Source organism: Acipenser ruthenus, chromosome 16 (assembly GCF_902713425.1).
Source record: "Acipenser ruthenus chromosome 16, fAciRut3.2 maternal haplotype, whole genome shotgun sequence".
Lineage (NCBI taxonomy): Eukaryota > Metazoa > Chordata > Actinopteri > Acipenseriformes > Acipenseridae > Acipenser > Acipenser ruthenus.
In genome coordinates, this window is record NC_081204.1 from 2,512,496 (window position 1) to 2,536,380 (window position 23,885).

Below are 23,885 nucleotides of genomic sequence, written 5' to 3' on the forward strand. Positions count from 1 at the left end.
CATATTGAACTGCAGCCACAGTTTTAAGATTATGTTGGGTGTCATTATCAAATACAATACAGATGAATGGAAAATTCTGTTGCTGTCAGTAAGTGCTTTTACTTTTATGTGTTTCTCAGGCTGATATATGCATTTTTCCCTATAACAATCTGTACACATGCATATACAAAAATACAGCGCGTGAACAGTTATGCTGGGTGGTCTATAGAGCTGACAACCTAAAGGAAAAAATGACTTTTAGATTTGGATGTTTTTGAGAATAGTGTCTGCTTTCCATTAAGTTATATGTAATATAGTATATAACGTCTAAATATGTTTTTGCTAGACATACAAGTCTCTTATGACATTGTGAATATAGTAATTAACAGAAACAGCTCTGCATATGGTATATGGTATCTGGTATTTACTGTATAGCTTTAGGTCATACTGTAGTTGAGACTGTTGTTAGTTTATTTGAGCCAAACAATGTAAAAGGAAAACACTGAAAAGAAGTCTCTAAGCTAGAAACCCAGTCATTAGCTTTGCCTTCCTTTGTACAACTTTCATTGCAAGTTGCAAGGTTAAAGAATAAATAGCTTCAAATTACATTTTTAATTTTTTTTTTTTTTGTACTGTTTTATAATGATTGCAATTACTCAAATAGTGTTTTTTAATATCAAGAGAAGTCTGTTTTTAAGCTGTTTTGGCCCGAGTTCAGAAGCTGTTCTTCTGTTCTAGTTGTGAGCCATAGACCAGGCCAGTCTTTATTTTACTCAGCACCAGCACCATCTAGTGAACACCTGCTGTGGATTGATGACAGCACAGAGTAGGTGTTCATTAGATGGTGCTGTTGTTGCTTACTAACAAAACGACTGGCTGATTAGCATGTTGGTAATTGCAGTAAGACCCACTCTGTGATCTGAATCTACATGCTCTTTAAAGTAACAGTGCCACTGCTTCCCCACTGCTTCCGACATCAAGCAGCTCAGTCCTACCATGATGCAGTAACCAGAAACAACACCTGATCAATCACTGCATTTAGACTGGGAACAACAGGCTCCAGATGTCCTCAAAAAAAAACACCCCACCTGTAATCCATTAAATACACAGACCTTTTGCATACTGTTGAAAAATCACACATGCTAGCACAATCCACTTACTTTGATTAAGGCTACTGTTTCACTGATCAGGTTGCCATGTAGTATGTGAAATGCCTGCACCATGGAAACTGAAGTACATGTGATGATTGGTTCACAGATTACTGCAGCCCAGGCACAAGTATGCGTGATCACCTGATGTGTGTTTCTCAGCACTGTCCACTAGCTTGATTGAGCGATCATTAGAAACTCCGACACAAGTTAGCTATCAGCAGGTTACAGGGATCCACCTGAAAGCAAGGACTGGAAAGCTACAGGTAAGTAAGTGCGGCTTTCAGGAGGAAGTTGCCTCTTGCTTGATGAATACCGTACGAGCATGAAGCTTGAGGTGTCTCGAGAACGGAGTGGCTTCCAGTGCTGTGTCTGAAACATTCAGTTCTGTATTCTGTCTAAAATTAGATTTTCCTGGAAGTACAACCCCAGTATTTATAAGTAATCTTTAATTATTTATTTTTTATATGCAACATTTCTTGTAGTATTGCATGCTCAGAGTAAAACAATTAACATTTTGCCAAATTGTTAATGCTGCATTGCACTCAAAGTATGCCATCCTAAAGCCTAAAAAAAAAAAAATAATAAAGAATATATTTAACAGTAGCAATTAGAAACAGACGATATTAGATGATATACAGTACCATTCTGAATAGCTGTTAACTATTTAGGAATGTCCACCTATGGGACTTCAGTATCCACTGGGGACCAATCGCATTCTACATAAATCAACAGTAATACAATCCAGTTTATCTGAATTTCCCTACACAGCAATAATTACCAGCGGTTTACACTTGGCTACAGTTGCTAAAGGTTAGGCAGTAGGGCATTTGCTAATCAAGTCACATGTCAGCTTAACATCAATAACTTCTTTATGGTAGACTGCAGATTTTCATTGAAACAGCAGCCCAATATGGCAGCCCATGTGGATTCCCATAGCCCAAATGTTAACTCTCTGTTACTTAACAGCCAGACAATTCCCCTGACACACACACACACACACACCTTCAGAGAAGCTGGCTTGCTTGTAAAATATTATTAGCTATTTCATGGGGAAACCTCTGTTTTAGTTTTGGTGGTTAAGTGTGCAGAATGCTGTTTCTGTTAAGAAATGTTTCCATACGTGGTTTTAATTAAAATGTTCCTGGTGCACTGCAGAGCATGCACTGGGAATCCAGAGGTGATGTGACAGACTGGAAATTCAATAGTGAATAACTTTACAGGTCATTCATCCAATTATGATAATGCACAAAAATACGTTATGTATTATTATTATCATGTTGTTTCAAGTTATGTTGTTATCATGTTATCATTAATTTAGTTTTTTTTTTTTTTAAATACATAAGTGATATTTCATTTTACCAGCAGACAAGCATCCTCTTCACTTTTGAAATGTATTTAAAATAGACATTATGCTGTTATAAAGCATGTGTGTGTGTGTTCTTTTGCACACTGTTAAGCTTCCAGTTACAGTGGTCTTTAAATAGCCATGCCAACACAACTGTAGGTACCAGTAGTTTTCTTATTGGAGCAAAACATAAGAATACTAACACACTAATACTATCTGCATTGGTAATAGCCTATTAAGGAGACAAAGGTAAGAGCGAACATGTAGAATCAGTTAGAAGCATTCCTTAGCTTCATCATATGCAGGTAGAAAACACTCCAACTGGAAAGAAAATCCATTTTCACTCCACATAGTTGGCTACATTATGAAGAACCGAAGTGGGGAGGAAGGTAAATTGAGAGCCAAAAGACCTCAGGGAGAAAAAACAATTACAAAAGGTCAGAATTAACCCTTTCAAAATGATGCGATTCGCCAAGAAAAACTGAAAAAGAGATAATTCCTTTCTTTTTTTTTTTCTCTAAATGAAACACAATGCTTTAAGAACTTTACGCATCCTTTAATCAGGCGTTCCGGGAGACTTGAAGGTGGTTTAATCAGCTGTCTGAAAATCTGCAGGAGGATGTCGCATTGCTTTAGAAAAGAAGATCGAGGTATTGATGGGGTCCGGTGTAAGGAAATACATCAAGAACACAGTGTTCATTATTATTAATAATAGCCTGGTAGCAGTTTAGATATTACTGGTCTGTTAGTGTTCGCATGTTTTGCTCCAATAGGAGAAGTATTGATATCTACAGTTTTGTTAGCATGGGTATTTAAAATTTAACAGGAAGATTAACAGTGTGCAAAAAAACATCCATGCATTTTACTGTTGGTAAAATGAAATATCACTTATGTATATGAACAATTGTCTAAAAAACTATATTTATTAATTTAATGAATCTTTAACTTAAACAACAACAAAAAACTAAAAATAATAATGATGATACTACTACTAATAATAATAATACTACTACTACTAATAATAACACATATGTTTCATAATGTAGTAGCTACAACAATACAAATAGAGACAGGAACAGGAAGAGAGATAAGAACAGTGATAAACATTAAAGCCACAATAATAATAATAGTACAGTGTATATTGAATTTATGAAACAAAAAAAATGACGAAACTTACGAAGAATGAATGCCTTTTTGCTATTCTGAGGTTTGAAAGTCAGGCAAAGTTGACACAGTACATGTTAATGTTATAAATGTTTTATTTCCATTAAAACAAAACAAACAAACAAACAAACAAACAAAAAACGTGCATAAGCCCAAAGTGCACAGTGCAGCTTCAGGCTGTGTTATTAGTAGATGGAAAGACTGAAAATTGTTTCTGAAGGGAGTATAGATCATTTCAAATTTTTCATCCAGCAGCGCCTCAGGACTGACCAAATCTGTCATTTAAATGAGCTGGAATGGTATTCTGTTCTGGACTTGATCTCCGTGTGGTCTGGGATACAATGTCTGCCTTGCGGAGTTCACTAACTCTAAAGTTTGGCTTAGGAGGGAGAAGATATGAGGGGATAGGGGGATACAGCTAGTAGATTGGAAAGCATTGGTAATGGACTAGATGGGAGAGGACTGTTTTTTATTTGTTCTGTTAAAATAAAAAGTGTGTTTGACTGAAATCCAGATTTCAGAATCTGTAACCACTCTACAGTAAATAGGTCAGGTACTATACCATAAATCAGCTCATGGAAAAGAGACGGTGTAGAATGTAACTTCTGTAGGGTCCATTCTTATCATTTTGAGTAAATAAATATGGGATGATCTTAACTTGGCAGTGCAGTAATACAGCGTTCCTGTAAATTCTCCACATGCCCACAAGGGGCGCAACCAACATGACTGTACATTGTCTGGGTGCTACAAAAAGAGTTGTTAATACATCTACTTGCAGCTGCCATGCTAACCCTGGAACAGAGTGGAAGTGTTGAACCTAGAGCAACAGAATGTCCCAGAGTCAGCATCCTGACCATGTACTGGGCAGGTGGCGCCCCCTCTGGACATATTCAGCATCTACAGCAGGGCTGGCCAGAGTTGGCCCTTCCACTCCTGGTCTTTGTTTCAACCCTGTTCTAAAGTATTTAAGTGAACCAATTAAACCTCCATCCAGACCCTGAAGTACTTCATTATACGTGGAATGGCCCTCCAGGACTGTGATTGGACACCTCTGACTTAAAGGATTTGTCTTGTCAGGCTGCCTTTATTGTATTGTATTTAATGCATATAATCATTGCATTTGCAGCTCTTTTTTTGTAATGTTTTTAAGGCTTTAATGGTTTATGTATGCAATTACACAGTACATGTTAGTCGTGAACTAGAATGTGCAGTTTACTGTCAAAAGGGGATTTCAGTTTTACATTAAGATTTTGTGTATGTGTTGTTTTAGGTAAAATGGCATTCTTTGGGCTCATGTTGTGACTTTTCTCCCAATGTGAAGGATTAAAGAAAAAATAAAATATATATATATATATATATATATATATATATATATATATATATATATATATATATATATATATATATAATATATACTCCAGTTAAGCATTTTTATGGAATTTCAATTAATTTTTTAGCACTGAAAAAACACTTTAGGAAATTTAAAATATTGTAATAATGCAACTGTTGAGCAATGTTATTTCGATTTGATTAACATGTCAACGACGGCGAATTGAAATAAAAAGTGATCCACATCTGCTGGAAGTTAGATTTTTCTAAAATGCTTTTTTTTTCTTCCCCCAGCTAAACGTTAATTGAATTTTGCCCCTTTTTGTATTCTTTGACAAATAATACATCCTATTAAATAATGAACTGCTGCTTGGTGAATGATTCTGAAATAATGATCTCTGTTTGAATTAGCGGTGAGGAAAATGACGAAAATCCTAACCTTGTCAAGTTTCCCATATGGGTGCTGCTTGCCCAGTACCCAGGCGGTTTGACGTATACTGTGTTGATTCTAGTGCATTAAATTACTGGTATGCTTTCAAATTCAATTATGAAGGTTGGACATGAAGCACACAGCTTCCCTGTGTCATTACCCACCAGCAGGAGCAGCTTGTGTGTCTTTGATTTGTTTTTGTTTTGGTTGCAATTTTTTTTTTTTTTTTCTTTGCGTTGTGAAAGGGCCATTCTGAGAAATTAGCAAACCACAGATTCTTAAAACGGTAGTGTTTTTGATTAATGTTATCCTTGAGGGTTAATCTACTAAATACCTGAATGAAACTCAAACTGGTCCATACTGTTGAAATGAATTGGTCCCCTTATTAACCTCTTCCCATGACAGGTTTACATTTGTCTCATCTTTCAGTTTTTATTTTTTTTTACTCAGATTCCAGGATAAAAGCCACAACCTCGGCTGTAATTTGGCGCAATGTCGTGATATGTATTTATACAAATTCTATTGCATGTGTGGTGTTAGCACTCGTCTTCTGGCCAATGCTGCCAGTCATACAGTATACAGGACACTTGGAACACGGCAAAAAGTTTAGCTGTGCTGAAGCTGCTTTTGAATCCCTGGTGTTACTGTCAGAAAAGCATCTGGATCAGCATCTCCAGGCTGGTTGAAGCAGATAGTGTGAACCGTGGAGCTTCCATTTTAGATTAGAAAAATAAAGGTTTGTGTAAAACAAATTGTTCAAACATACAAGTTGTAGTGTAAAAGGCCACATACTTTGTTGTGCCCAGGCCTAACTAAAACTTTAAATGTATTTTTGTTTTGTTTTTTTCTCCCTCAAGGAAAAGCGCGAACAGATGACACAACAAACTACGCACCAGAATGTAATGTCGTAAATTGGTGATGCTGAATTTACGTGAATGGCCAAAATATACATGCATTCGAGTTTTCTCTATCTAGATATATTTAGAGTTCTTCCTGCCAAAGTACTGTTGATAGAAAAACAATTATTGGAACTAAATATTGGCTGAGTAGGACTTTCCATCTCCCTCTGAATCACATTCCATTCAAAATATGACTTTATTTCCTAGTTTAGAACCTCCGCTAATCGCCTATTCCTTCATTTTCTTTGGTTTATTCAATTTACTATGACGACATATTCGTTTAAGTCACAAGTGACATATTGGAATGGCCCAATGATAACTGTGGTTTCAGGGCAATAGTTTACTGAAGACCACAGTCATGCTGTGTTGATACTATAGCATTCACAGCTGTTTTTTTTTTTTTTTACTGCAGGATGTGGACGCACACAAAACATAACATTTAAAACCTTCACTTGCTGCTAATTTTTAATTCCCCATATACTGTATTATCTGAATTTTAATATTTCTTATTCTAGCATCTGCTTGCTGTACAGTAGCCCTCTTTCTTTCTCATACAGTTTTGATCTACAGTGTAGGCATTTCAACACTGTTTATCAAGTTAGTAAATAACTGATTCTTACCACTGCAGACATGTCACTGCAGACATGAGTGAGATTCACTCATTTGGGGAACTTTTTGGTCTTAATGTAGCAATCTGCTTCCTATAAGAAAGGTGATGACCCTGCATTTTAATGTAATATCACTACTCACTCGCAAATCAGCAATCCTACCTTAATAAAAACTTACCGTAGTAAAAGCTTAGCAAAGTGTAATAAATCATACTTAAAGCATAGCTGAGCAATGTAAGAATTGCAAGGTATGGTAAAGTATATTAATAAACATGGCAATCCAGGGTAAACTATGGTAAATACATAGTATAAACATTGGGGAAAAGCATGGGAAAGTTGCAAAAATACCATAGTAAACTTCTATAAGGGCAACTTCAATCACTGACTCAGCACTGACTCAGCCAGCTAATTGAGCTCAAAGGCTGTTATAACATTACTGTACAATTCCAAATTACTGGAGATTATTGCAGAATGTTACATGTGCATTGGCTGTGATCATAACTACGACTACCAGCTGAATATCAGGGGAGTCAATTATCCATTAAAAAAGCATACTGTTCTTTAATTCCCTGCATATCCCGTACATGTATAGATTGCATATTATTATTATTTTTATTATTATGAGTTGTACAGTTTTCTTTCTGTTTGCCTCCACCTCCTCCTCCTCCTCCTCCTCAGAGTAACACTGCAGAGTTGTGCTGCCTTTCCTCCCCCCCTCCAGGACTCGATGCGTGAGAGATCAGACCGGGTGGAGGAGCTGGAGAAGGCCCTGCGTGAGAGCGTGCACATCACTGCGGAGAGAGAGCTGGTCCTTGCCCAGGAAGAGGCTGCTCGCTCTGCTGCTGAGAAACAGGTCTGCATGAGAGAACTTGAACTTTCACCTCACTGTGACAGACATTCACTGGCCATTTATGATGCCCCCCCACCCCCCTGCATTCTGCCCTTGTACCGTATTTAGGGCCCCGAATCCTACCCTGCATTTACATTTTGTTTAATTTGGAGCCCGGTTTTCTTGGTTTTTTGAAAGCACTTTTATTCTAAAGTAAGGATAACTTTGACCCAGGTACTGTATTACCTTAAAAATGAAGTGAAGTATACATTATATATATATATATATATATATATATATATATATATATATATATATATATATATATATATATATATATATATATATATATATATATATATATATATATATATATATATATATATATATATATATAATATATAATTTTTTTTATGTTGATGAAGTCAGTTTACACAAAGCGTTATTTCCGAGTCGTATTCAGGAACACATACACATCGTCAGTTATCTAGCTTTGTAAAACTACATATAAAAACAGGCCTGCATAGACCGTGGTAATATGCCTTGTACTGCTACCTGTAACCTTATTCACATGCTACAGTACTTACCAAGCACGCAAGTGGAGTCAGTTAAAACATCCACTGAAAATGGGCTGACTATCTGAATTGAAGTGAAAAAAATATATATATATATTAAACCCAACCATCACAAAATTGTACTGTTACACCCCAAATATGTATTATTGAAATGATTTAACCAGGAACATTCAGAGCTGATACAATATTATCTCTGTGGGAGGAGATTTATTTGTATGGTCCACTAATTTTCTCATACTCAAAGTATTATTTTTTTTTTCTTTTTTTCTTTTTTTTTTTTTTTTAAACATCGTACTGATAAAACTGTTTTGTTGTGGCTTGTTTGTTATTCCCCAGTTGGGTTTCCTTTTTTAGGCTAAAGTTTATTTCATTTCAATTCTACACATATTCCTTTTATTATATTATTATTTTTGCTGGGCTTTTCTTTTCTTTCTATAATTCCTTAAGTTCCTGCCCATGGAATCACAATGCCTGCAGGTGCTCCCATGAAAAGCTTTCCTTTCCTATCACCGTCTTTGTCATCCATCATAAAGCCAGTGAGTGATCTCTGACAGATGCCTCATATTGAAAGTTCTTTCATGTCCTGTGCTTTCTCAATCTATGGATCTCTTAGCCCGGCTTCACTCACTGGAGAGGGTGGAGCCAGGAAGATAAGCCAGGCAAACCTAATTATTAAGACAACTGCTGCAAGGTCCTGACCGTGTATCAGTCTATATGTACCACACTGAGGTACCATTAACCCAAATCAACCCAAATCCCTGAGCTCATTTTAGCGTTAACAGTGCTTCATAAGCCTTGACATTGAGTCTACAGCTATGGCCAAAAGTGTTGCATCCCCCTCTATAGAAAGAACTAATTTTGCTTCATAAAGTCGAGTGAAACCTGCTGACTAATGATACGTTAACGTATTGAATTACATACTGCTTTGTAGTTTTCCCATATACTTAACTAAAAACTGACATTTCTAAATCTACTGTACTACTACTAGACTTTTGCAATATCATTTTGCAGTTTCTTTGATTAAATTATGTTAAATAAAAGATCTAAATGGTGTTCATATAGTCATTTTTTTATTTTTTATTTTATTATGGCTCAATCCTAAAATTCTAGGTGATGCAAAACTTGTGGCCATTGCCGTACATCATAGTCTTTGTGTTTCTTGATTGAATCCACTGCATTACTAAATTAACAATAACTGATACATGAGCTTCAGACCTGCAGTATAAATGGTTGCAGAAAATCGTCACGCTATCTGCCACAATTCAGCTGTCTCCCACATCACATCTGCGTCTCTGCTGTCAACGCACTGAAATCTCTTTTGTCTTTCTGCTTACATTTTCTTTTCTTTTTTTTATTCTCTCTACTACTAAACCATGCGTTTCCTGTTTCTAGGCACCTGCTTCTGCTACGGTGTGGTTGCATGACTTCAGCAGCACAACACATTCCTTCACCTTAGAATAGCAAAGACAAGCACAGCTGCAATTTCAGCTCCTATCCATCTGAAGCACAGCTTGTAAAACCACTATGATGCTTCTAACTGGGGACTTCCCATCCCCTCCAACAGGGATTGGGGTGTTGGAGGGTGGTGTACTCTTAATGCAGGGAGGAGCAGTAATGACACGTCACAGGCACAAAGTGAGCATACATAACAGCTCTGAACTGCAGGCTGTGTTGGGCTAGGCACTTTGCAAAGCATTCATTCAGCTTCAGTGCAGCACACACATGATGTCTGCATCCAGACAGCTCTCGATCTGGATGTAGTGATCACTGTATTTGTTTCCTCAGTGTGCCTATGATGCGTCTCCTCAGCCCCTCCCTGTGTTTGCCACAGAGTTGTATTTCTTGGCGTAACGGGGGCCGCTTGTCTCGAAAACTCATTCAACACATACAAACCATGCTGGTCGAAGGGGGGGTCCCCCGGCGTGGCGCCTGTCCATCTGCTAACTGTTTTTCTATCCCTTTCTCTTTCCTTCTCTCTATCTCACATACTGTCTGTCTTGTAGGGCGAGATTCACATTGTGTGCCAGTCTGCCTTCATCTGTCTGAAGTGCCTACTGACCATTCATAATAACTTTTTTTTTGTCTTTTGCTTCTGTTGCAGTTGCCTTGTCTCTGTGCCTTGCATGTTTTGTTTTGTTTTTTTCTCTTTGGAGCATTACTGTAAGAGAATTTTCAAAAGGTTGTTTTGAAGAGATCTGTATCAACACCTCTTGGTTGTATTTTAAAAGATGCACGTACTAAAATTTGAAAGTAAGCATGGTGCAGTTTTAGTGGTTACAGTGTCTGCTGTGTATACTTTTATTGTGCTTAAATTTGCACTCATGTCTCTTCAAGCTTGGGTTTCAGTGTAGACCAGACATATATTTTAACAAACAAAACAGAGGCATCAATTTAGACTTCTGTTCAGCTGGCTAGACAGGTACACCTGTAATTAAAATGCAGCAGTTGTTTTCCATTTTGTACGCAATTTCTGTTTTTCTTTTTAACCCATAGCATAGCCATATCTTTATCTGTTGAGTCTTCAGTCAGGTGATATTTGGAATGATTGGGTTCTGGTGAAAGTAAAGCTCAAACTGTCTTGTTGAAGAAATACAACAAGAGACGTATGGTTTAAATGGAAAAAAACAATACTGTAGTAATGCCAAACATTCCATTTACAAAAATATATGGGTACTTATTAGTATTATTCCTCCTTGTTGCTTCAGCAGTCATTATAGAATGCTGGGAAGCAGTAAGATTGTAATTTTAAAATGTAACAACAGTGTCCTTTTAAAAAAAAAAAATGATGAAAAAAGGTTTAAAAGTGACACAGCATTTGCAAAGGAACCACATTATGTAGTTACATGTTTGTCTCATTATTTAATTACATGCATTTAGCAAAACTCTCTTTGTGATTGGGAGATCCAAATGAATCACATGATTCAGAGACCTTTCAACTCTACTGGCCCCACATTTCAATATTGTTCTAGTTATAAACGCAATCACAGAACTGCATGCCACTGCACGTACATGAGAAAATGTAAACTGGCGGATTAAAAATCAAGTTTAAAAGTGTATTTAGTTATCCTCCGACTTCTCAGAAATTAGCAAGCAACATACTTTCATTGAATCTGGCTTAATTATAGAGGTAGGGTTATTATTGTTTTAGTTCATGTTAACGGTAGACATTAGCAAATCATATGCAGTGTAAAAAAAAATAAAAATAAAATAAAATTTGACAGAGTTAAATTACCTTCATGTGCCAGTTACCGTGCGACTGTCGCGGCTGCCTGCCTTCTCCTGTTTCATATTCAGAGGCACTGATTTGAAGCCAAGGCAGGAAGCATTTGAATTAATTTTTTGCAATGTCAGGCCCCTCAAGCTCTGCCACCTCTGTTTATACTTCTGCCTCACTGCTGTAAATCCAGTGAAGACAAAAAAAAAAGAGGTGCTTGACAATGCCATATCCTGTATTGCAGATGTACAGCAGTAGAAAGCGTCAAGCTGTTATTAGGAAAGGTATGGCGCGCACTCCATCATCATGACGGTTCAGTATCCCATTGAGGCTTGATACCTACCTGATACCTTGATACATCCGCGAATACACGTGCTTGGGTGATGAGGGAAATACAGTCTTTAGCCCCCGGGCAGGTACTCAGTCTTGCAGCTGTTTCATGGGCTCTGGCAACATGACTCGATCAAAATCAAACATCATTTCCTATGCCAGTATTTCTTTACCTGCTCCAGGAACCAGGTGCCTTTCACTTCGCTAAAGCATGACAGTTCGAGTGGAGGGGGATTTAAGGCTTCAAACGCAGAGTTTATATCTTGCCGCTGCTGCTCTATTTCACAGCACAGTTTCGGCTTCCTGGCCAAACATAACTTACAGATGTTTTCATTATCTGACTAACAGTTCATAAAGCCAGAAAAGGGAGCCTGAGCTTGTGTTTATAAGTTTTGTCTTAATTATTTAGTACAAATATTTTTAGACCAATATATTTTTGTATATATTGTTTAAAACAACTTAACAACATTTGAAGTCTATAATTGTAGTTCAGCAAAATAATGCAAATAAGACTTCAAAATATATTATTGTCTGACAAAGTTTACATGCAGACGATATTCTATTTTTTGGGGGGGTTGGAACATTGAGTCTATTGATAGCTTTAACAAAACAAAAAAAAACAGTTATTGAAAAGAATTTTCCACAATTATTTGTTTAAAGAAGATTGACATACCACAAGCAACCGTTTGTAATTGAGTGCTGACATTGTGCAATTTGTCATGTAAGAAAGATGAAAACGCTTACATCCCTAATCCAATCCTTGAAAGAACCTCCGTGTGCTGCAGCAGCCCCCCCTGGGAGAAGTGAGCTGGTGCAGCTGCAGGCTTGAGGTGTGGAGGGGAGGGGGTTCACTCCTTCTCTAGAAACACCAGTGTGGAGTAGCCGAGCCATGCCTGCTGTGACTGAGCAGGGGAGGCTGCTGCTTTGGCCCTTAGACTCGTGTTCCCAAAAGGGCTGCAGTATCGAGATGCAAGCACATGACCCTCCGACACTGAGGGGTCATTGCTGCTGAGCTAGAACTATGAGCTGCAGCTCTCCTAGCTCGCCTTTCAGTCCCCAGGAGGCTTTGGTTTTCAAAACTGTGTAATGAATAGCCAGGGTTCAAGGTTGGGTTTTTCCGACACACACAGTCCAATTTTTCAGAAACATTAACTTAGAAATATGAACTGTAATTCTCAACGGCTGCTTTCTCAGACCCTGATGAGCACTGATCTTGGACCTGAGAAGTTCTGATGCAAATATATTCATCTTTTTTACAAAGACAAGTAACACATCCATACGGTTTGACACAGCCTCATGCCCCTTTTAAGAATTTTAAATGGAGTCCCTGCTGTAAACATTTAAACATTACTCTCCTAGGCTACCAAGTTTTGAAAAATCAGGTCCCTACTTACCTATATTTTTTACTTCAGACTGAATGATTGGGTGTTAGAATGGTCCCAATGAGAAGTACAATGTAACACTGAAAAAGGGTAGTCACTTTAGAGTCAATACTGTGAAGAAATAATAAATCAATCATATTTACACCCTGGTGCTGAGCTTTCACATCAGCTTATTAAGTAGTCGTTCTTTTTTTAAAGTAAGAACTGACCGCTTGTTTGAACCAAGTCTTTGAAGCAGCACTGAACCAGAGCAGACAAGGGAGTATTAGTACTGGTGTAATAGTTCACAACGGTATTACATACAGTAAAGGATTTCTGAAGTCCAACTGAATTGGCATGCACAGGATAATGTGATTATCTGGTTAATGGACATAGGCTTTGCTAATGTATGCATTGTTAATTATGTGATTCTAATTCAAGCAATGGCCAGGGTATGCAGACTGTAATCTCTCTCTCTCTCTCTCTCTCTCTCTCTCTCTCTCTCTCTCTCTCTCTCTCTCTCTCTCTCTCTCTCTCTCTCTCTCTCTCTCTCTCTCTCTCTATATATATATATATAGTACTGTGCAAAAGTTTTAGGCAGGTGTGAAAAAATGCTGTAAAGTAAGAATGCTTTCAAAAATAGACATGTTAATAGTTTATATTTATCAATTAACACAATGCAAAGTGAGTGAACAGAAGAAAAATCTAAATCAAATCAATATTTGGTGTGACCACCCTTTGCCTTCAAAACAGCATCAATTCTTCTAGGTACACTTGCACACAGTTTTCGAAGGAACTCGGCAGGTAGGTTGGCCCAAACATCTTGGAGAACTAACCACAGTTCTTCTGTGGATTTAGGCAGCCTCAGTTGCTTCTCTCTCTTCATGTAATCCCAGACAGACTCGATGATGTTGAGATCAGGGCTCTGTGGGGGCCATACCATCACTTCCAGGACTCCTTGTTCTTCTTTACGCTGAAGATAGTTCTTAATGACTTTCGCTGTATGTTTGGGGTCGTTGTCATGTTGCAGAATAAATTTGGGGCCAATCAGATGCCTCCCTGATGGTACTGCATGATGGATAAGTATCTCAGCATTGAGGAGACCATTAATTCTGACCAAATCCCCAACTCCATTTGCAGAAATGCAGCCCCAAACTTGCAAGGAACCTCCGCCATGCTTCAATGTTGCCTGCAGACACTCATTTGTGTACCGCTCTCCAGCCCTTCGGCGAACAAACTGCCTTCTGCTACAGCCAAATATTTCAAATTTTGACTCATCAGTCCAGAGCACCTGCTGCCATTTTTCTGCACCCCAGTTCCTGTGTTTTCGTGCATAGTTGAGTCGCTTGGCCTTGTTTCCACGTTGGAGGTATGGCTTTTTGGCCGCAAGTCTTCAATGAAGGCCACTTCTGACCAGACTTCTCCGGACAGTAGATGGGTGTACCAGGGTCCCACTGTTTTCTGCCAATTCTGAGCTGATGGCACTGCTGGACATCTTCCGATTGCGAAGGGAAGTAAGCATGATGTGTCTTTCATCTGCTGCAGTAAGTTTCCTTGGCCGACCACTGCGTCTACGGTCCTCAACGTTGCCCGTTTCTTTGTGCTTCTTCAAAAGAGCTTGGACAGCACATCTGGAAACCCCTGTCTGCCTTGAAATTTCTGCCTGGGAGAGACCTTGCTGATGCAGTATAACTACCTTGTGTCTTGTTGCTGTGCTCAGTTTTGCCATGGTGTATGACTTTTGACAGTAAACTGTCTTCAGCAACCTCACCTTGTTAGCTGAGTTTGGCTGTTCCTCACCCAGTTTTATTCCTCCTACACAGCTGTTTCTGTTTCAGTTAATGATTGTGTTTCAACCTACATATTGAATTGATGATCATTAGCACCTGTTTGGTATAATCGTTTAATCATACACCTGACTATATGCCTACAAAATCCCTGACTTTGTGCAAGTGTACCTAGAAGAATTGATGCTGTTTTGAAGGCAAAGGGTGGTCACACCAAATATGGATTTGATGTAGATTTTTCTTCTGTTCACTCACTTTGCATTTAGTTAATTGATAAATATAATCTATTAACATGTCTATTTTTGAAAGCATTCTTACTTTACAGCATTTTTTCACACCTGCCTAAAACTTTTGCACAGTACTGTATATATAAATATATAATATATATATATATATATATATATGCTTTTTCATTTCATGTTGGGCACTAAGGAGGGTCAGGTACTTAACACCCAGTCTAATCGTTTTCAGTCTTAAGACTTTGAATTCTGACTATCAAACAGCGCGTGCATACTGTAGATGGTACAATAGTTACAGAAAGTTCCCTAAAAAATGTTTTTCCATTTCTTAAGGCACTCCTAACATTGTTTAAAAGTGAATTGTAATCAAAGTCTTTCTCTTTTTTTTTCTCATGCACTTGTTTTATATTAACATTATAAAAAAGAAGCCTGACACACATAAATTAAGTAGCCAAGAAAAGCTATAAATGTGAAAGTTTTGGCCTCTATTCACAAACTCATAAATATTAGTCTAAATGAGAGCAATTAATTGTGCCAAATGTCTTTTTACACTATAAAACTGAAATCTGACAGTCTGATAGTACATTATGTTTTTTTTTTCCTCAATCAGTTACAGCAAGACTAGGGATTTGCCTGTGAGGAAGATATTTATAAATAAAAATCCATGTTAGGTAGCCTTCCATATTATAAACTAAAAAGGGAACCATATCAAGTTGATTTTGTTATTAAATTCCTACGTTAAATACCAGTAGCTTGCAGGAGATATAAAACATGCAGAAGATATTGAGGGGGCCGAGGGTTCGTTTGGCTGCAGTGTCACGCGCAGGTGTAAGCAGACGGGGTACACTTTAAGACAACCATTCAACATGCAGTGAAATGCTGAAAAATTCAGCTGCACACTTTAAATCCATTTAAATCCTATGCAATGGTGGGACAAGAACACACACAGCATGTTGGGAAATTCCTTAAGATTATTCCTTTTTTATGTATTGTGTATTTACTGTATTTATAATCTATATCTGAAACTGGAGAATTTTACAAATACCTCTATTAATCTATAGATCTTATTAGTTTAACAAAGGCGGTGCTTAAAAGCGGCTTGCATTTTCTTAAGGGTTAAGTACTTTGTAACCTAAAAATGTTAATCATATTTAATGATACTCGACTTTACAATGAGTTTCATTCACTTGTGTGCAAGTGAGACAAATGAGTTATCTGTTCTACATGGCAGTATTGCTGTTTTATTGTTCGCTGTTGAACATTTAAGGATAATATTGCTAATAATGACATTGACTGTTGGAAAGGAGTCAAAGCCTTGTCTTTACGCACGAATGTGTCATACGTGAACAAAAAAAAGAAGAAAAAAAATGTGCCCCCTGTTTCCACAAACTGGAGCTGTATTATGTTAGCTTGAGTTGAGCTGGATCCAGTCTGGAATTAAGAATGCTCAAGGGCATTTTAACAAACTGTCATTCATTTGAACTCCTGTTCAGTTTAATTTAACAGCCTTCAGATTGTCAGATGTACGTTTTTGCACATTAACTTCTCTTTATTTTTACACTGGTTAGGAAGTTTTGTACGTCAACACCAAGACGAAAGATCATTGAAAATCTCCCACACCCACACACCCGAACCAAAAAAATAAAGGAGAAGGTAGCCAGGTTTAGCTGTTGTCTGAGTTACAGTCCATGTGAGACGAAATGAAACACATTTTCAAAACAAACATAGGAAGTACCAAGTTGATATGGCTCTCAGAGGGATGTGAGAAATATTTAAGTTGTCAGCTGTTTTGTTCTTATGAGAATCAACGGCTTGATAATTATAGGGCACAATTTCCTAACATTTACTTTTTAAAAATTATTATAGTGGAATCAGGTTTTGAAAATGCATCCCTTGTTTTTACAGAACAATTCTCAATGAATTAACCCCCCCCCCCCCCCCCCCCTCTATTTTTGTACTGTATGTTCAGTTTCTTTTTTTGTTGTATTTGGGGACATTTTACGCGCTTGTCACCCATTAGAGTAATTTCCATTCCTCGGTATTGACCTGCGGTGGGCGAGGCTGGGGCTTGAGTAAAGCATGAGCTGTTCTGTTGTTTGCTCCTGTCAGCGTGTGTGTGTTGAAAGGTCTCCGATGAGCCGTCAGATTAATCGTGTGAATGTGCCTCAAAGGAGGATGACCCGTCTTGACATGACATACAGGAAAGACACTTGAAAAACCGCCATCCCTTCTAGTTGACTTTTAACGCAACTGGTATCATTAGGCAGGAAAAGCACATTTGTCAAATACTGCTACCTGCTGTTTGCCAGTTCAGTTTGTTTTATTCTTAGATTCGTCAGTGCACTAAACTGTTCACAGAAACCACCTATAGGTAATGCTACACTATGTGTCTTTTAGAACGCATTCAAACAAACACACTGTATACAAACACATACTGTTTTGTTCAGTATTCTATTGCCTAAGTTGGTTCCTTGTTGTAGTGTGTTTCAGCTGCAGTATATACTGTAAAGTTTAAGAGAGAACGCAGACTTGCAGTTTTGGATAGTCTGTTTGAAATGACCCCGGCTTTCTCATCCCTCAGTCTATATCAAGTGTTAGTGAGTTTAAGTAACCTTGTCAAGTACAGTGCAGACAGATTGTTAACAGGTTTGTATGCAACTGTGGTTGAGACCTGGGGAACGGAAGCTGATGGAACTACCGATTTTAAAGGGTAACATTCCGAGCTAAAAGGGTACAATTCTCAAAGCATTGGTAAACTGCAATTCTAACATGAATAAAGAAAGGTATTTAGGACTGCTTCTAAACCTCTAAATTGAATTTCAGAATTGTTTATTGGATGCATTATTCCTTTTTAAAAAAAAATAAAAAAACTGTTAACAACAAATAAAAAAGTGTTCGTGTGTTTGTGTATATGTATATATGTGTGTGTGTGTGTATATATATATATATATATATATATATATATATATATATATATATATATATATATATATATATATATATATATATATATTCCAGGTCTGTCTGTTAGGGAATGTTTTTACTATAAGTATTTATAGTTATGCACATAAAAGGTTTTTTTTTATTGTAATTTTTTTAGCACCTATTTTGGCATCACAATACACTTTCAAACACTCATGCAGTCCTTGGGACAAATTATTATTAAAAATAAAATTAATAAATGCATCTTATTCACAAGTGAAATTGTAATTTAAAGAAGGTAGCCAGTAATTGTATACTGTAGTTATACGGTATTGTTTTTCATTCATAACTATTAAACACTTAATAGTAAGGTATCTGAGAATAATAAGATAGACTAGCCCAATTACTGTCAATTGAGTTATATAAGAGGGATTGCCTTACACATCTCTGCACCTTATACAGTATAGCAGTGTGCCTTGCATAACGATTTGAACATACTGTAGTTCAAGCTAGGGTTTCAGTCATTTTTACTAACTAACTAACCAAAGTTCAACTTTGTAGCTGGAGGAGCTGATGATGACGCTAGAAAAGACCAGACAGGAGTTGGACTCAACCAAAATGCGACTGTCCTCAACACAGCAGTCCCTCTCGGAAAAGGATGGGCACCTCACCAACCTGAGGCTTGAGCGAAGAAAACAGCTTGAAGAAATCCTGGAGATGAAGTAAGTGTGACTCGATATTTCTTTGTTGCGCAGGAAGTTGCCTTAACAAGAGCCACATAGTAACTGTATTTGTTTCAACACGTCAATGCTCGGTTTTTAGGTAGTTTAAGATGAATGATCTTTGCTTACAGTGATGAAGGGAACAGTCTAAAATGAACTTGCACAGAAATAATAGACACTGTTCACAAAGCCTAAATCTATGAGTCATTTGAAGAATACCTCTTTTTTTAAGTGTGTTGATGGATTAAATAAGGTTCAGTATTCATGAGACTGCGTTTGTTTGTTGGATTATTTAACTGCAGTCTGTAAAAGTTGCATGCATGCAAAGCTTAATCTATTTTCAATGTAAAGGGACCAATCATATCCATGCATTTTCGTGCAGATTTACTGTGGTAAACTTGTATAATGTCTTGGCTAGAATATTTCCCAATTTGTCTAATCTGTGTGCCCAGTGGAATGCATTGTAGACTAGATGACAGTTTAATGTTGTTTAAGGAGCCTTTACAATATCTGCATGTAATTAAGGCTCCTGCTTCCTTCACACAATAAAAAGATAAAAGTAATTGCGCTGTGGTGCGGTTCTGACTTCTGACCCTGTTGTGATCGGGTCAGCATGGCAAGCAGTTGTTTAGCCTGGTAAGGGCTTCATGCTAGGAATGATCAGAAACGAGTGATTTAATTAACTAGTTTCACACAGTGAAATGATCTCAACGGGCATCAGGGCAGAGATTGAACAGCACATGGTCATTAAATGAGTGTCACCATAAACCTTGAAGTGTTAACATAACACCTTGTGGGCTGAACTGCATGGGTATCTATTACAATGCATTCATTTTCAGCTACGCTGTTGAAAAGCATGAGAAAAAGTACGATAAAAGAGATATTTCCCTATTTAAGATGCAAAAAAGGGTGAAATAAACATGCAGTAACAGATTCTGCTATGTGCTATATTTCCTAAGTTATTAATCACGTTTTCGTTTTTTTCAGTACCATACCTATCCTTTCAAGTGTTATGCGATTTTGACATTATTTCTGCTAATTTAAAAATGTCCTTCTCCAACCAAATAAGGATGGATCAGATATTGCTACCGAACTGCTGGACCACAAGGATTGTCATTTTTGAAGCAACAAGTTATACAGACAATCTCTTGGGTATTCAATAGAGCAGACTTCATAAACAAAGCATCCTGAAAAAAGACAGAACACAGAACTACTGATTTACGTTTCTGTTCCTGTCTTGCAGGGAGTTAGTGTGTCTTGTAGTTTGTGTATATCTCTTCTTCCCATTGGCCCAAACATCAGGGTCCTGGTTTGATTAAAGTCTTTTTAAACTCTGCTGTATGTGCGCTATAATGCACTGAATCCTATTTCAATGTCAATATTACCCTTGTGGATGGTCGCAGCAGTGTATACCCAAATCTGTATTTAAAAAACACCTGTATACTGCAGATAGACGACCTGTCTAATGCGACCAATGTGATCAACTTGGATTTATATTTACAATGTTAAATAACCTGGGGTACAAAAACCATGTTTATATCACTTAAGTAGCCTTTTGAAGAAGGCTTAACTATTTTAAGAACATGTCTGTGTTGTGGAAAAGATCACATATTTATGGCAGTTCCTTGGGGATATAATGTACTATATTGTATATAGACACTTTGTGCAGAGCATTATTTTAGTTAACCACAAGGTTTCCAAACAGAAATCCTTTCAGCAAAGCCAGAATCATTTAGACAAGCATCATATTGTTCTGTGATATTCATAATCCATCTTGTAAAGTGCTGTGTCACCTCTTTTTCACTGATGATCCACGCTGTTCTACTGTCAAACACTGTGTGGTTGCATTTTAAAGCTTGTGATGACATAGGAAGTGCTGATAGGTAATGAATGGTATAAAAGAGTGTGTACATAAGAAAATGCTCTTCATAGTCATCCAAGGATTAGTTTTGCATGAAATAAATAATTCATTAAAAAGTTCCCCTGTGGCATCTATCTGCTTCTTTTATGTGGCATTGGCGAAAAGCCAATCACTTCAGCAACCATAGCCATAGAAGATAATTTATACTTACATAACATGCTTTTGCTGAAAGATGTGCTGAACAGTCCCTGAAGGTTAATGACAGTAGATAGAGAAAAATATGCCTCTTTGATCCCTTTAAACTTGCACACCAGTCAAAGCATGCAGATGTTGTATCCTGATTATCTTCAGTAGGGATCCATCAGTTAGAAACCTTAGGTATCTCTGATGTGAAAGAAATTAATTAATAAAATATGTGAGTGTGTAATGCTTGATATTAATAACACCTAATCACGCATCTGTTGCTTAAGGACTTACACTGAGACTTAATGCATGTTTTGTTGGAGGAATAGTCCAAGATACATACTGCCTCTGCTGCGTCATCCTTCATTTTTGCCAAAAGAAAATACAGAACCTGTGCACCAGTTTATTTGTAACCCTTTTAATTAGTTTAATATGTACTGATAGCATCCACATTAAACTTCTATTTTGGCCCTTTTGTCATTGCAAAACTGAGATAACTCTGTGTCCATTAAATGTCCTTTACTGGAGACAGAAGTGCGGTGGAAGAAAGCGAATTGGGTTTCCCTAGTTCACACAGTAAGCCGATGTGCAAGGATTTTCAGGTTAGATCGAACAGACAGACCACACTGCCTCTTGATTGGTGGTGTACGTAAACCATACTATTTATGATCTATTTGGGATATACACAGCTGGCAGCTGATATATGCAGTCTTTCTCTGGCTCGGTATTTAGATTTGTAAGCAAAAGCTGTATGGATATTTTACAGAGAAGCAGAGTGTTATACATTTTATTTAATGCTTGCTGGACATGTTGACTATATATTTCCTTGTGATCGCTGGCTGGCTAACAGGCAAAAAAGAATTAGCAAACTGTTTAACATCATTTCATAATTTCAAAACCTGCCTTCCTGTAGTTCTGGGACAGCATGTGCAAGACAAAAATTATTATAATTATTGTAGTTAAACAAACTGGGCTTGTGTAAAAGACTTTTAAACAGGGGTGTTCTTGTTTGCTGGCATGATGTCTTGTTTTTTAAAAAAAAGAAAGTGCTTTAATAATCTAAGCTTTCTGCATGTTTACAGTGTTTGCTTTATTATAATGCACTGCAGCATAACATCTCAAAAATAATATACTAATATGTCACGGCAGTTTATATATTCCACACTAGAAAATTCTCTGAATTTTGAACTGCTGTGTGTTTGCCGACAAGTGTGCTAAAAAAAGAATCAGCCTTTAAAGTTATAAATGAACTGATCCATAAATGGCACTTGTATTCAGTATTAACAGCGTGCTAAGCAGCGGTTTCCGTCGTTGAATTGAATTAAAGCTGATATCTTCAAAATCTGGCCGCTTCTTATCAGCTGTATTAAATGTTAGAAATTACAACTCCAGGTTTCGCATCCGCGGAATCTAGAGACAACATGAAACGCCAAAAGGGAATGGTAAAACTGCAAGTGGTGACCACTGGTTTAACAATTTTCTATTATACGTCATTTGAAGTACAGGATACATGGCGTCCTGTAGTGATTTAGCAGGGGACAGGGACATGTTTATTTAAATAAGGCACGGCCCTTATAATACCTGACAGTTGACAGCTGTACTCCCATTGTACCTGGAAGACAGTAGAAACATGCTGGAGTATGAAGTCCTTTTCCCAGTTAAACATACTCAAAGCGGGTGGATGTTGATTCAACTGTGATTTTGATGGGAAGTAGTTTGGCTGTTAATGGGGATTTCTTGGAAGGAAAAAAATAAAAACCTCAGTTGGGTAGAAATCCTTCGTTGACAGTGTTTGCCCTCAACAGACCTATAACTCAGCAGGCTTCAAATCTTAACAAATCTTAAAGAAGATCAGAGAAAACCCAAACAAAGACATTGTTCACAGAGCGGGGAACATGTCCGAGCAAAGTAAGGAGCTGCTGGTAAGAGAAGTAACTGTCAAACGAGCAGAAAGCAATAACCTTTGTGTGAATAAGAAGACGTTGAACACTATGGTTGTTTACTTGGCAGTAAAGGACTCATCAATATAGATAGAGAAACGTGGTTAGTGCAAAGTGTCTACTGCTTCTCTTGCGGTTGGAATTCTTTGCTGGTATGTGTCCTGAGGCTTGACATAGATAATCCTAAAATGTATCAAATGTTTATATAATGTGTATAGCATGCCTGTTCTCATGGTAACTCTCAGTGTGCCAAAATATACCAAGCGGCTGCTTTTCATACCATTTTTGTTTTTACTGCAGTTTTTAAAACAACTCAATTCGTTTAACTGTGAGGATTTCCACCAGCTAAAACTATGTTTTGATCTCAGCTTTATCCCAGAATGATGTACTGATACTGCGTGTCATGTATGCTTGGCTGCTATATTTAATTCAGTTTAGTTGTTGTTACGTCCTGTTTCATCACATACTGGCCCGAAGTCCTTTACTAATTGATGTTCCGTATCTGGCACCGTCTTCCTATGATAAAGGGCAGGGGTGTAATCCTAAATCTGAAGTTACCGAAACGCCACTAAAATATGGATTTTCTTAAACAAGAATTATTATACAAATTCACGTTTTATTTGTATACTGAGCTTCTAATAACCCATTCATCAATCTAATTTCTAAAGGTATTTCTACAAAGTGTCATTCTTCATCTTGTCAAAATGCTTTACTTTACGTGTCTGTGCGTCAGTGGCAAAACAACGATATCTGTGCTGCCTATAGAAAATAATACCGGAACAGCGCTCTGGGCTCGACTGCACCACTGATAACAGGATAGTCTTAATTATTCTATGCCTGTCAAATACAGCATTTTACAGGGTTTCTATTCAGTTCCAGTTACATATGGCCTGGTATTGTGCAATAGGGTCAAGCAGTGGGGACAGCGTAAAGGATTATCCTACTGCAGACATCTGAACTGTATTCTCTAGTGTGTCTACATACTAATGTCAAGCTTTCAAAGTGGACTGAAATCTT

At 37.4% G+C, this 23,885-nt stretch overlaps 1 protein-coding gene across 15 annotated transcripts in view; it reads left to right on the forward strand.

Moving 5' to 3' along the window:
• Positions 1 to 23,885, forward strand: part of LOC117963517 (ERC protein 2-like) — a 262,184-nt gene that overhangs the window by 122,696 nt on the left and 115,603 nt on the right. For 12 of the 15 annotated variants that reach the window (XM_058988385.1, XM_058988384.1, XM_058988387.1 and 9 more), the window contains 2 exons: positions 7,627 to 7,758; positions 18,724 to 18,884. In XM_058988385.1, the coding sequence (XP_058844368.1) occupies positions 7,627 to 7,758; positions 18,724 to 18,884 (293 nt within the window). The remainder of the gene's footprint in view (positions 1 to 7,626; positions 7,759 to 18,723; positions 18,885 to 23,885) is intronic. The other 3 variants (XM_058988392.1, XM_058988393.1, XM_058988397.1) reach the window with 1 other exon arrangement.